General features: G+C 31.1%; 2 protein-coding genes across 2 annotated transcripts in view; one reads left to right on the top strand and one right to left on the bottom strand.

Moving 5' to 3' along the window:
- Positions 1-4,076: 4,076 nt before the first annotated feature.
- Positions 4,077-12,677, bottom strand: LOC115874173 (probable RNA-binding protein 19). Its single transcript, XM_030889277.1, has 13 exons — positions 12,260-12,677; positions 12,002-12,206; positions 11,802-11,950; positions 11,419-11,751; positions 11,198-11,366; positions 10,942-11,142; positions 10,694-10,885; positions 10,378-10,640; positions 7,920-8,055; positions 7,564-7,862; positions 4,713-4,915; positions 4,425-4,653; positions 4,077-4,369 (listed from the first exon to the last, which is right to left on the bottom strand). The coding sequence occupies exons 1-13, from the start codon at positions 12,293-12,295 to the stop codon at positions 4,202-4,204; spliced, it is 2,583 nt and encodes an 860-aa protein (XP_030745137.1). The 5' UTR covers positions 12,296-12,677; the 3' UTR covers positions 4,077-4,201.
- LOC115874169 (lysosomal alpha-mannosidase-like) overlaps positions 12,503-14,847 on the top strand; it is a 46,225-nt gene continuing 43,880 nt past the window's right edge. Inside the window, 3 exon segments of the mRNA XM_030889273.1 lie at positions 12,503-12,965; positions 13,024-13,126; positions 13,185-13,266. Coding sequence (XP_030745133.1) covers positions 12,855-12,965; positions 13,024-13,126; positions 13,185-13,266 — 296 coding nt within the window. The 5' untranslated portion in view covers positions 12,503-12,854.

The following is a 14,847-nucleotide window of genomic DNA, read 5'->3' as shown; positions in this document are numbered from 1 at the left end:
CAGACTACCATTTTATTGTGATGACATATCTATATACTAATATCCTTCTAATATATAAAATCCTTAAGTGCCTGACATACTGATTAATCACGATCCTGCTCAAACCACTCAACGTAAAAAGCTTAATTTTGGTTGATTCTAGGGTGTAGAGGTTCGATAAGAAGGGATTTTTCGAAATTCCAGTTCCAAGTGGGTAAAACCACCCCTCAAATATTACAATATTTTTTATTTAAAAAACGGCCAAGTTTCCGAAAAAACGCTTAAACAAGTATATTTTATTTTGTTTTTCACATATTTTAAGATTTTTTAAAAATGTATACAGGGTGTTTCAAAAAATCTGGTCATTGATTAATCACGATCCTGCTTAAAGCGCTTGACGTAAAAAGCTGATTTTTGGAAAACAGATTGACTTTAGGGTGTAGAGGTTCGATAAGAAGGGATTTTTCGAAACTCGAATTCTAAGGGGGTGAAACTATCCCTCAAATATTAAAATATTTTTTATTTAAAAACCGATGAGTTTTTCGGAAAAACTCTTAAACGCGTATATTTTATTTTGTTGTTTTACATATTTTAAGATTTTTTATAAATTTATACAGGGTGTTTCATAAAATATAACTCTAATATATATTTCATATATATAAATAATTGAGTAATCACGATTCTGCTTAAACTGTTTGACGTTTAAAGCTGATTTTTGGCAAACGGATTGACTGTAGGGTGTAGAAGTTCGATAAGGAGGGGTTTCTCGAATCTCAAATTTCTAGAGGGTGAAAACGCCCCTCAATTATTACAATATTTGTTATTTAAAAAAAAGTTAGTCTTTCGGGAAAACGCTTGGACAAGCATAATTTATTTGGTTTTTTTACATATTTTAAATTTTTTTAAAAAATCATACAGGGTGTTCCACAAAGTTGGGTAATTTCTTAACCACGATGCTGCTTAAACTGCTTGACGTAAAAAGCTTATTTTTGGCAAACGGATTTTTCGAAAGTCAAATTCCAATGAGATGAAACTACCCCTCAAATATTACCAAGTTATATAATAATGGCCATATTGTTTTTTCTCATGCTGACATAAATGTGAGAAAATTTTATCCAGTTTGTATGTTAATGGTAATTCTTGCTTTGCTTTATCATCACCATTACAAATGATTAATTCACGCTGGTACACGCTAGTTGATATATAAAATTCTTCTATACCATTGTACTTGTACTTGACAAAATGGTGAATGACTATTATTATTTTACAAAATAAATGTTAATTCTTCAAAAGTTTACTAAAATCAGAAAAATCGAGACTATACAGAAAATTATTTATGCAAACGCGTAATAAATATATTAACTAAATCTTATTAAATAGTACGTTTTATTTCATATAATAATATCTATATATAGAGAAAGTCAACAGATATTTTCATTACTAAAATTTTTCAAAAATTACAATACTATAGTTCTTAGCTACGTCATTTTTATGACCTACAAAAACTAATATCTTTTGTGGTTTTACACTAGGGTCACACCACTAGGTTTATTATCACAGAAAACAGAAACATAAGCAATATTCCACTTTAAATTCAAAGTTTAATCTGAGTTCCGTCTGAATCAAAAGCACCTTTTTCTCCATGGTAATTTTTTAATAACTAAAATTTTTTTTTAGAATTTAGAATGAGTGGGAGGGGGGTTAATCACTTCGACCTTACAGATCCATTGTGTCCCCCTTTCTTGAATCATAACTCATCATACAGTCCCAGGGCTTTGACAAAAGCCAGTATCTGGGACGGTTTTATAGAGGGTAGTTCTCCATCTCCAATATCAGTCGTACCAAAATTCATGGCACGAATGGTTGTCGTCTCGGCGCACTCAGTGATGAGGTGTACCTGAGGTGTACTTTTAATAACTATAGTCTAGATTTATATTTCATTCTGAATATAAATTTGATATTTCTCATTCCTAATAAATATTCAAAATCAATCTAAATCTTAAGACCCATCTCTAGTATTTCATCAAAATTATTGAAAATTACAGAAATCTGTTTTATCATTAGTGTCAGTGGCTGTCGACTGTCAAAGGGGTTTTAATTTTCTCGTGGTGTAAATTTAATAATTTTCTTGTAAAGAAATATCATAAATAAACATATTTAATGTACAAAGGATGCGTTTAAGCCGAGACATAAAAATTGGGATTGGCTGGTTAGTATAGTTTTTATTAAAAAAAAAAAATTGTTTATAACCTCAACCGCTGTTAAAAATCAGCATTTTCTAGGACGATTTGTACAATTGGCGGTCTATCTCTGTTCTATCTATCGAAAACTAGTGTTGAGAAAAAGCGCTATGAGAATATGAAAATTCGACAACGCATGAAAGCAGCCAACGAAGGAGAATACGAAAGCCCCAAAAGATACAAGTCAAGTACTATCTAAGATTTTTATTAAAGTAAACTATCAGTTTTGTGTAAAATATGTCTCAAAAAGAACAGCAAAATCTCCAACTTATCCAGGAATTAGAAATAGAAATGATGGCAGATATGTATAATCGAATGACAGCAGCCTGCCATAAGAAATGCATACCTCCAATCTACGGTGATTCAGAAATAGCCAAAGGTGAAGCCGTGTGTATAGATAGATGTGTGGCGAAATTTTTAGACATTCACGAACGTATTGGTAAAAAATTAGGCCAGTTATCTATGCAGGACGAATCTTTGCTAAAGAAATAAAGTGTATGCGTAGTAGTCAAATTAGGTTTTATAGTTGTTGATATGTTTGGTACTTTCTCAAAGTACAAAGTTGTTCATTAAATATTTTGATATAAAATATGGTTTTATTTAATGCTCCGTTGAGACATTTATATATACAGAAAGAGATGTTATAACAAGGCAAATGTTATGTGTAGATTAGAGTATATTATATAGTAGATACTATGATGACTTCTTAATTTTAATAGGAAGGTCCTCTGCCTTTCAGTTTTCTATTTTTTCCTTATTATTACTAGAAAGAAAAATTCATATCTCGGTATCTAATATTTGGAAAAAATAGCTCTCATATATTTGTAGGAAAATAAATTCTCTACAAAAAAGGTCTCTTACAATTTTTTTGTAAACCTCAGTTCAAAAGTTATTAAAGATTGAAGTTTTATTATTTTAAGGCAGTTTTCTTATCCTTATGAATTTTATAACTCGTTAACAAAAAATCATTATGATACGCGCAAATCACGGTTTGTAAGAAATTCACTGCTCTACAAAAATGGTTCCTTATGATTAGTCGGTTAAATTAACCGTTTAAAAGATATTCATCGTTATTAAACTTCAATGCACAATAATTTTAACAGTTTTTGATTAATAATTCGAACAGTTCCAATTTATTTTATGAGTTGGGGAAATTTTTACAAATTTAAGTTTCTGTCGTGATACATCCTTTTACTTATATTTTTATTGTTATTTAATACATTCATTAAGTATTTTTCGTGAGGTTAAATTAGTGGACCCGCGAAATCCGTAACAATATTGTAAGAATAATAAATTCCAAATAAATTTTCGCACAGAGAACTTCCATAGTAGTTACTTTTACGACAGAAACTTAAATTTTAAAAAAAAAATTCCGAAACTCATAAAATAAATTGGAATTGTTCAAATAATTAATCAAAACCGGTTAAAATTATTGCGCATTGAAGTTTGACGATTAATATCTTTTAAACGGTTAATTTAATCGACGAATCATAAGAAACCATTTTTGTAGATCAGTGAATTTCCTACAAATCAATTGAGTGAATCCAGAGAGTGAATCATAATGATCTTTTGTCAACGAGTTATAAAATTCATAAAATAGAAATCTGCGTTGAAATAATCAAACTTCAAAACCTTTAATAACTTACGAACCGTGAGGTTTACAAAAAAATTGTAAGAGACCTTTTTTGTAGAGAATTCAATTTTCTACAAATTTATGAAAGATATTTTTTCCAAATAGTAGATACCGAGATATGAATTTTTCTTCAAGGCGGAGGACCTTCCTATTAAAATTAGAGCTCATGCTTGGAGAGAAAAATCTACCAACCTTTCTTTCAGGGTACAAAGTGAAAAAAATAGTCGATTTTTTACCTTTCAATGCTGCTTAACTGATATAAAGAATTGCCAGTTTATCTAAATAATGATTAATAATTAAAAACTAAAGGTAGTATAATAAAAACACATTTATGTACAACTTCAATAAACTAATCAATATTAAAAACACTTTTTTTAGACTTAACAACTTCATTTGAACCGAAATGATCTGCGGTCCTTTTCCTAAGTTCTTCAACACCTTCCTCCGATTTAGCCCATTCTAGAACTAATCTTCTCCCATACAAATGAGTACTTTGACTGAGCGCTTCAAAAGCTTCCTAAAACCAATCATTTAAAAGTATATCTCGATAATATTCTCTAAATAAATTGTACCTTTGCATTTGTAGGTATTACATAATCGACAAAAGCAAATCCTCTATGAGAATCGGCCCCAGCAGACATTTTCTTTGGCAATCTCAAGTCTTTTATCTCACCAAAAGTACTAAACAGTTCCCAGATTTCTTTGCGGTTTGCTTGGAAAGGTACATTTTTAACTAGAATTTTCGAACCTGTTTGTTTAGTAGACTTTTTCGACACCTTCTTTGTTGTTGTCACTTCGTTTCTGAAGAAAATTCATCGTTTAATGATATTTTAAATTACCTAATTTCACTATTTACTTACTGTAAAGTTCTTTCTGATCTTTTTAGTTCTAATGATTTGCCATCTAAAACACTCTGTTGTAATGTTTTTAAAGCTTTATCTGCACTTTTCTTTAGGTAGAATTGTACAAATCCATATCCCATTGACAGTAATGATCCAGGATTATTTTTATCTTTCTTTGTCGCCACCGTGGCATATTTAATTTTACCACAACCATCAAAATGCTACAAAAAAACTTATAGTTCAGTAATATTATGGCCCAAATTGCGATATATCCGACAAAATTCATAAAGTTTTCAAAATTGGTGGAAATAATCAGGACACCATATGTATTAATAAACTGAAAAGTTCCCACCCCTAAATAGTGTGCGTCATCCCCCAGGACATCGTTTTTACCTCCATTTTGAGTTTTTTAGATAATCTCGGCAACGGTGCAATTCTCGACAAAAATACCTATATAAAAAATTATTGTTCTCCATAATATTCTCTATCAAAAAGATAATGACACTTTTTTTTCTAAAGTTAATAATAAAGTGGCAAATAGGGCGCAAATATAAGGGTTGGTTATGACTAGCACTATCTGCAGTTCAAACTAATTTAAAGTTTAATGTTTAACGCTAACAAAAAACAGTAACCACTAAATTACAATTAGAATTTTAATATACGTTCTTCTCTCACACTCCTCTACCCCTATAAAAAGGGTGAGTTGTACTTATTTCCACATCACCCTAGAGGTAAAGTATTTGATGCGTTTTTTTAAAAGGTATCCCATGTAGGCCTAATCCACTAATTATCAAATGTTAAAGATGGGATTTTATTTAAAAGTTTAAAAGTGCGTCGTGCAAATCGTGTAAAGCCGATATCTAGTTTGAGCAATACAATGAAAATTAATGGCAATGATGTTCAACTTGACTCAACATTACTATTTCAAAGAATTATTTGCACCGTTCATTCTAGCCTGGAGTTAAAAAAGTGCTTTAGTTTCGAATTAGCTCAATAATCAGTACCTCTTGCTCTTTTTGATGCGAAAGGCCTAATGAGGAAAACTAATAAAGCAGCTTTATACCAGATTGTCAATAAAGTTCCAGAACGAGACCATATTTTTAAAAACAGCGAGTATGTTATTGATGGAGGATATTTGCTTCGCCGCGTAATATGGCCAAAAAAAGGGACATTTAACATTGTTTACAACGCTTACGTTAGTTACATTAAAAAACATTATGGAAATAGAGTAACTGTGGTGTTCGATGGTTGTATGGAAAATGCAAACAGCAAGTAGAGCCTAGAAGGTCAGAGGCGGCTACTTCAAAGAAGCTATCCTCAAATTATGTTTGACGAGAATACTGTTGTCTCTGAAACTCAGCAGAACTTCCTAAGTAATTTGTTTAACAAAGAACGTTTAATCACAGAACTAGTAAACAAATTTAGGAAAGAAGGTATAGAAGTATTTGTAGCTGCGGATGACGCCGATTTATTATTATTAATCAAATCTGCTATAGAAAAATCTAATAATTGCGATACACCTGTTACAGTAGGGCAAGATATTGACCTGCTAGTTCTTCTTATTGCACTTTCTCCCTCTAACAAAGATATCAAATTTTTAAAAGGAAAACAGGGTAATACTTGCAAAAAGATTTACAGTTCTCAAGATTTACAATCCGCAACTGTTTTAAAAAATTGTAAAAACACTATATTATTTGTACACGCTATTAGCGGTTGTGATACAACCTCGGCTTTTTTTCCAAAGGAAAGTTTAATGCAATCAATGTATTCGCTAAAAGAAGTGATTTACAACATATTGTACAAACTTTCAATAATGAGAAATCTACTCATGAAGAAATTGCAAACGCAGGAGAGCAATTTATTTTAGCTTTATACAACTCTACCTCAGCAGAAAGCAGTCTAGATAAATACCGATTTATGTACTTCAACAAACTTGTTGGTAAAGCCAACAACATTCTCATTTTGTCAAAACTACCAACTTCTGCTGCAGCTCGGCAACACTCGTATCGGGTTTTTCACCAAATTCAAACATGGAGAGGAGTTATGCTCGATCCTACCGACTGGGAGTGGAAAAAAGTTGGCGGTATATTAACCCCAACAATGACAAATAAAGAGCCAGCCCCCGCATCTGTTTTAAAGCTTATTTCATGTTTATGCAAATTAGGGTGCGAATACAGATGTAGCTGCAGAAGAGCAGGCTTGCGTTGCTCTACAATGTGTTATCATTGCCATGGACAGTCATGCTTGAATGTTGAACCTGTGGAAGATGACGAAGATTACTAGTTAACATTTGATAATTAGTGAATTAGGCCTACAGGGGATACCATTTAAAAAAAAACGCATCAAATACTTTACCTCTAAGGTGATGTGGAAATAAGTACAAATCACCCTTTTTATAGGGGTAGAGGAGTGTGAGAGAAGAACGTATATTAAAATTCTAAGTATAATTTAGTGGTTACTGCTTTTTGTTAGCGTTAAACATTTAAACTTTTATTATTAGATTGAACTGCAGATAGTGCTAGTCATAACCAACCCTTATATTTGCGCCCACTTTATTATTAACTTTAGAAAAAAAGTGTAATTATCTTTTTGATAGAGAATTTTACGAAGAACAATTTTCTATATAGGTATTTTTGTCGAGAATTGCACCGTTGCCGAGATTGTCTAAAAAACTCAAAATGGGGGTAAAAACAATGTCCTGGGGGATGACGCACACTATTTAGGGGTGGGAACTTTTCGGTTTAGTAATCCTCATGTTATCCCCAAAATACCTACCAATTTTCAAAACTTTCTGAATTTTGTCGGGTTTAAATCTTAATATTACTGGATTATTAATATAAAGCTAATAACTGATAATTTGAAAACATACTTTTTTAAGATTCTCATCTGTAGTTTTAAAATTTAAATTCTTTACAAAAATTGTTGCTTCCGGCTCTGGCTCTTCATCAACTTCTTCTGTTTCTTCCATTACTGCTTCATTTTCTTTTAACTCTGTTACTTCATGATCCTTTGTAGCACGTACATCATTTTCAACAGTACCAGATTTATTTGCTGAAAGTGTATTTTCAGGTGCCCATTCTAAATATAATGGAACGTTTTTAAATTTAGAATAAGCCAACCTTGTGTAAGCTTTTCTAGCCTCTGACGGTTCCAGAAATTCAACTATTGCTATAAAAAAAAGAAGTTTATCAAAAAGCTGGAAGGGAAATTAAAAGAACAAATTACCTGTGATTCCACTTGGTGGTAAAATGACCCTATCAATTTCCCCATGTTTCTGAAATATGTCTCTTATTTCTCTTGCTTCAGTTTTTGACGGTAAATTTTTTACTAAAATTAAAGTCTTTGATCTAGATTTGGGTTCCTGTAATTATCACAATACTATAATAGATACACAAGTTCATAAGTACATGGTCTTGAATTTTGTTTTAGTCAGTGCATACCCAAAATACGTACTAAAGTGAGTGGATCAGGATTTTTTTTTTAATTGAACACCCTGTATATTATTGTATTTTTGTTTTTTTACATCACTTTACATAGTCCTAAGATATTATCACAGATTAGGTATACTATATGTATACAGATAAAAATCTTATCCGTAATTCGTTGTACGAAAATGGTTTTTTATGACGATGTGCAAACGAGTAAAATTTCCTGTGCGCAAAAATAAACTCGCGTAAAATAACAATGAACAGCGTAATAGAGAGATATCGCTAAACCGAATAGCGTGGACGTTAATAAGGCCAGGTGTTATTTCCTTTACGTGAGGTGGTATTAACTCTCTTCATTTATGTTATCGGATCGGAAAGAATTCTATTCGCGTCGCGTCCGCTATTTAAACTTAACTTAACTTTGAATTTAAAACTTTGGAATTGTTTTGTTTACTAGGTATTTTAAAACTAAAGGGCTAAAGTGCTTATTTCCAGTGCTTTATTGTTCAACGTCTGCCAGTGGGTTTAGCGCAACAAGCAACAAATTCTCTTAGAAGGGCTTTCTTAAGTCGCCATCTGCTGTAAACCTAAGCCTCTTTATAGATTCTTTAATAAAAAAACAATAAAATTGGAAGAGGTGGAATCCATATTTTGGGCCATATTTATTTAATTAAAACTAATCCCAGCTACTTAAATATCAAATTACCTAATAAAACTAAAGTAATTGCGTAAATTCAAAACAATTCAAACATAACCTAAAATAAAAGATCTCGCCGGCCGGCCCCGGTTGTCAAATACCCGCACATGCCCATTTAAGCAATTTTTAAACGTTATTTAGAAATAGCGCTTGGTGTAATTGATCCGCAAATTACGTCAGGCGGTAATGTTATTAGCGGGTGTTCCGTTAAAAATTGATTCGCGCATATCGTAGCGTAAATAATGCATGACGCTATTCGGTTTTCCGATATCTCTCTAATAACTGTGCCGGTCAGGCGCTGTGCACAATTTTAGAGGCCATAAGTGGGCGTGCTATGTGCGCAAACTAGTAACCTAACTAGTGCCCGATTCTGAAAATTGGAACCACGAAAAACAATAAACAAGAAACAAAGTTTATAATCTGTATAATCTGTGATATTATCCTTGTATATTAATAAAATTGTGTTTGTAGATATAAAAATCAATAAATGAAAAAATATAGTTTCCTTTTTTAAAAAAAAATATTAAAAATATAAGAGTGGATCAGGAATTTTTTTAAATGGAACACCCTGTATATTATTGTATTATTGGTTTTTTTCTTCATCACTTTACATAGTCCTAAGATATTACTGAACTTGTGTTCGGAGATATAAATAAATCAATGAAAAAAATATAGTTTTATTTAAAAAAAAAATATTAAAAATATAAGATGTAGATATGCTGAAATCAAAACTATACTAGTTACTTATTATACTTGGTCTGTACTTACTTTATTATAAATATTGTAATCTTAAATCATACAGAATGTTCAAAATCCCATGTTCAAACTTTCTAAGATATAAAATTATGTTTCTTTGTTTTTGTATATTATTTTTTGTTAGATGGAGAATGATTTTTTTTATATTTAAAGTATTTTACAATTTTTAATAGTTTTACAGATAATCGCGGTAATGTTACATTTGGCTCTTTCAACAGTAAAATACCAGACAAAAATCACTAGGTAGCTTTGCTAAAAATACTGTTGAAAAGGCCATATGCAATATAATACCGAGAACATTTGCGAAACCGTTAAAAAATTTCTCCAACTAACAAAAAACATAATATACATGGTGTTCCATTTTAATAAGAAAAAACGAAGAAAATGTATTTTATATTTTAGAAAGTTTAGCGTCAAATTCTGAACAGCACCCTGTATGATTTAAGTTTACAATATTTATAGCAAAGTAAATATAACGAACTATAGCAAATACATACGTAGTACAGTTTTGATTTCAGAACATTTTTATTATTTTTTTTAAAACAGGCTGAAAAACATATTTTTTATGTATTTATATATATGTAAAGTAAGATCTAGTTTATATCTATGTTAAGATTATGTAAAGTGATCAGAAAGTAAGCCAAAAATGCAATAATATACAAGGTGTTACATTAAAAAAATCATTCTGATTCACTCACACTTTTTGAGCCACCCTGTAGAAGTTAAATATTTTCCTGAAATATATCCTAGTACCCACATTTGGTTTGCGCTTAAGATTAAGATTTAAATATAATAAACTTACTGAATTAAACACATCTAGTAATACTCCTTGCTGTTCAAGATACTTTCTGGTTTGTGCCACGATCTGTGTTTCTCCAAGAGCTAATCTAACTGCAGCACTTCCTTTACTATCAGGCCCTACAATGGCTTCTTTTGAAGTGCCGTAAGTATCAGCTATCACCTCTGCAACAGCATCCTGGCCCAAAAACAATGAATTCCAATTATGTGATGAGCCAGCTTGAGATTTCTGCTTGGCTTGTTTTTTCTTTTTAAAATTCGATGCATCTAATGAAAACAAATAATAACTAGATGGAACAATATGGTTTTGCAGTATTTACCATCCAAATTATCATCGGTTTTGTCTTTAGCTTTGCCTGGAAGTAAATGCACCATTCTACCTTGCAATATTGAACCATCCAATTCTGAATATGCCTTTACTGCATGTTCAGGCATCATAAAAGTTACCACTCCAAAACCTTTCATTTTTCTTGTTGTATTGTCAACTGGTAGATTAATTTCTGTGAGTGGGCCTACATAACAAAAAGCAATACTAATAATGTAAACATTTAAAATATACAAAACATACCGTATTTAGAAAATAGATCTTCAATCTCCTTTTCAGTTGTTGTATATGCCAAATTTCGTATAAAAATCTTTCCAGACTCAGCAATATCTTCCTCATTTTTCAAAGCCTCCTCTTGATTTTTCCATTTACTCTTTTTAGGATCCATGTTCAAATCATTTGAATTTTTAACTTCATACTTTGTAACTAGTATTTGCTTACCTTCTGCAAAGTAAATTTTAATTCTCAAAATTCAAAGATAGTAAGAATTTAAGCTTACTGATAAAACTTTTATCCTTTAATAAAGCCTTTTTAAATGCTTTCTCTGTTTTGAAACCTACAAACGCTATACCGTGTATTTGTCTAGGGATTCTTATACTAAACGGGACATTTGGTCTAAAAAATTCTCTGATATCTTTCTTCTTAATTTTGTAGGGTAGATCTTTCAACTATAAACAATACAAATATATAGAGACAGCATAAAATATTTACTAAACATACCTTTAATGTAAATAATGTAACTTTTTCCTTGATCTTTTTCTCCATTTTTTGCCTGGGTTTCTTTTCCACAGTTTCGTCTGAACTATCTTCAACCTTTGAACCCTTCATTAAAGATTTCATGTATTCCATATCAGAAATTGGTTTTTCGGCTAATTTTTCTTTAGGCGCTTCTTCCAAATCTGAACCTCTGTCATTTTCATCAGATTGATCAACATCTGAATGTGCTCCTGAATCATCACTGTCCACTTTTAATGGTTTTTGTTTTAGCTTAGTCAACTTGTCCTGGTCACCATGAATTTGTAAAAACTCTTCAAACATAGGATCATCTTTATACTAAAAATATTATTTTTTATTCTACTGTATAACAAAAATGTTAAACGTACTTTTTCTAAAAGCTCAGCTTCAATATCCTTTTTTGGCTTAACTGTTTTTTCTTTAACCTCTTCATCTTTGATTTCTGCTTTATGAGTCTTCTTGTATGCTGTACTATCTGGGGCATATTTGCTCCAAGCTTTAGGTTTATTCGAATCTCCTATAACAGAGAATACATGAAATTTTGAACTTGAAAAGATAATTACCTTACCTAATAAAGCACATTGCTCAACAGATATTTTACTAGTTGCTATAAAAGTATGATGAAGATGTTCAATGGCCTCTGCAGCTTGATTCTCATTTTGAAACCCAATAAATGCGAATTTTCGAAATTTACCTTCCGGGGTGTATTTGAGTTGAATATCTGTGATTGTTCCATATTCTGTAAACAATTCTCGAATCTTATCTTCAGATATCTAAAACCGAGTTTATAGTAAACAAACAAATAGATTTTAATAATAATACGCACGGATTTTGGTAAGTTTTTAATTATTAAACGAGACATGTTTACATATTTTTCTGTAGCACTTAAAAAGTTTGGTTATGTCGAACTGTCAGATGAAAGCGCACGTGTGATCTGTGTTGCCAACTGTTTAGCGTGGACCTGCGCTTCTGATGGCAGCGCTGCGTGTGACATTGAATTTAGTTGAATATTTTCGATACAGAGGGCAGCAGTGTGAAAGAGCGCAAAATTCTATTTTTTTAAACTGAAGCAAATTTGAATATTTTTAGTAAGTAGACGGTCAGCGATACTGTAATTTGTTATTAAGTGTTTTACACAGTTCTCTCAGAATTCAGAAGGAAATAAAACGTACCATAAATGTTTTATTTCTCTTATAGTCAAATAATACTGAAGATACAACCAATTGAAATGATATTAGTTCAGTGCGATTGGAAAAGTATTTAATAAAAATCGACAAGAGAAGTGCTCTAGATTAGCTGTTTAACTATATTTAAGAGTGCCGATATAATCTTAATTGTATGACGATCAATAACGCTTTTGCTTCGATTTAGAAAACAGTATTTCTCAAAACATTAGTTCGTTTAATAACATTTTTAGAAATATGTGGAAGGTGATTGCTTTTGTTTCTTTATTTTTGACATTTAACTGTGCGAAGTGCAATCCAATAAATCATAGTGACAGTGTAAAAAACGAGAAAAAATGCGGCTACAGTGTAAGTAACGATTTAGAAATAAATTTAAAAAATTAAGTCAATTTTTGTTGGGATTCAGTCATGTGTTCCAATTAAGGAGGGATATGTGAATGTTCATTTGGTGCCTCATAGTCACGATGACGTAGGATGGGTCAAAACAGTAGACCAGTTTTATTACGGAAGTAAGATATTAGGACTACAATATTTTTGAATGTAAATATTAGAAACGCTATTTTTCAGCTAAATCTGATGTCTACACAGCAGGAGTTCAGTTTATTTACGATAGTGTGCTGAAGTCTGTCCAGAAAAGGCCAGATAGAAAGTAATATATTTTTTAAATATTATAACTATACATATACAGGGTGTTTCATAAAACATGTGCCATCTCTCGTGGAGATATTCCTCACGTAAAAATAAGATTTATTTTTCATATCAGCATATGTCCGATTCTAATTTCTTTCGTAGCTACAGGGTGTTAAAATCTTAATATTTTTTCGATTTATTATAATTTTCTTCCAAGTTCAACCAAGTCCTTTTAGCGTTTCGAATGAAATTTTGGGGGTAAAAATTACTAGGTATAAAAGCGACATATTTTAAAGCTAAAAAAAGTGTCGACATAATAATATGTACACACCAGGGACGTGCATATGGGTTATCACTGAAAAAAAATTACAAATTAATACCCGAAACCAAAACCATATCATAATAGATATTTACTACACTAATGACTGTACTTACTTTATTATTAATTTGGTAATCGTAAATTGTACAGGGAGTGAAAAATTTAATGCCAAAATTATTAAAATATAAAATTAATTTTGTTGACTTTTTAAATGGAACACTCCAAAAATAACAATTTCTTTAGATGTAGAATTTAAAAACACTGTAATTTTTTTCAAATTTTTAAGGTTTCGCAGATATTCAGGGTATTATCAGATAACACATGTGTTATCTGTGGTATTATATTAAATTGTTCTTTCAAAAGTAAAATACAATATAAAAAGGCAATAGACAAAATTTATTGCTTTGCTAAAAAATTCTGTTAAAATATATATATCACAAACAAATAATATACCAAATTATCGAAAAGAAAGTGTTGTCAGTTTAACTTGATGTCATCGATCCCCATTTCTAAAGTGACTTAACGCAATTTTTTCGATCATACGGTAATTTATATACAGTATGCTCCCGAATTGTCTTTACTAGAGGAAAACCTTTTTTATTGTTGACATTTTGAGAAAAAGACATTCTTCATAAACATTTTTGCGTGTTTTAAAATGGTTAATCCCGTTTATACTTTTCCAAATTTCCAGACCGTTTTAGAGAAAATTAATAAAAACATGAAAATATGGTGGAATTTTTTCCACCGGGAAGTCCTAAGAATTAAAAGGCGTTTCTAAATAATAAAAATTTCACCATATGTTTTTCTTAATTTTTTCTAAAAAAAATTCTCTAACTTTCTTTATACTTTTTTCTAAAAAAGTATAAACGTGATAACCATTTTAGAACAAGCAAAATATTTTTATGAAGAAAGCATTTTTCTCAAAATGCCAATACTAAAAAAGGCTTTTCCTCTTAGGGCTCGAACTCACTGACGACCAGGTCGCAACGACCTGGCCGTCGGCTGGCCGGATGTATTGCGTTTTTAGCTGCGGCCAGATGAATGGCCAGTTTCAACAGAGTTGTCAAATCTAACGATTTTTTACATTATACCAATTAGAAAATATTGTTTCAGAAATGTTAAAATATCTGAGTTAACTAAAAAGCGAAGTTGCTAATCACAACAAACAAACAGCATTGTGTACGCGCGACCGGCAAAAAGGGAGATATTCTGTTTCTTTTTTCTACTGATATGGCGCGACTTTGGAAGTAAACATATTAGGGCCATCGTAAAAAAAGATCG

This window comes from Sitophilus oryzae, unplaced genomic scaffold (assembly GCF_002938485.1).
Source record: "Sitophilus oryzae breed Bouriz unplaced genomic scaffold, Soryzae_2.0 scaffold_1234_pilon_pilon, whole genome shotgun sequence".
NCBI classification, from domain to species: Eukaryota; Metazoa; Arthropoda; class Insecta; order Coleoptera; family Curculionidae; genus Sitophilus; species Sitophilus oryzae.
This window is presented reverse-complemented; position numbering and strand designations above follow the sequence as displayed.

Bases quoted from the DNA above. Each gene is read 5' to 3' on its own strand.
- LOC115874173 (XM_030889277.1), bottom strand. From the start codon at position 12,295: ATGTCTCGTTTAATAATTAAAAACTTACCAAAATCC. The intron at 11,951-12,001 runs GTAAGGTAATTA...TCTCTGTTATAG, and splicing joins TGAGCAATGTGCTTTATTAG to GAGATTCGAATAAACCTAAA. The intron at 8,056-10,377 runs GTAAGTTTATTA...TGATAATTACAG, and splicing joins TACTAGATGTGTTTAATTCA to GAACCCAAATCTAGATCAAA.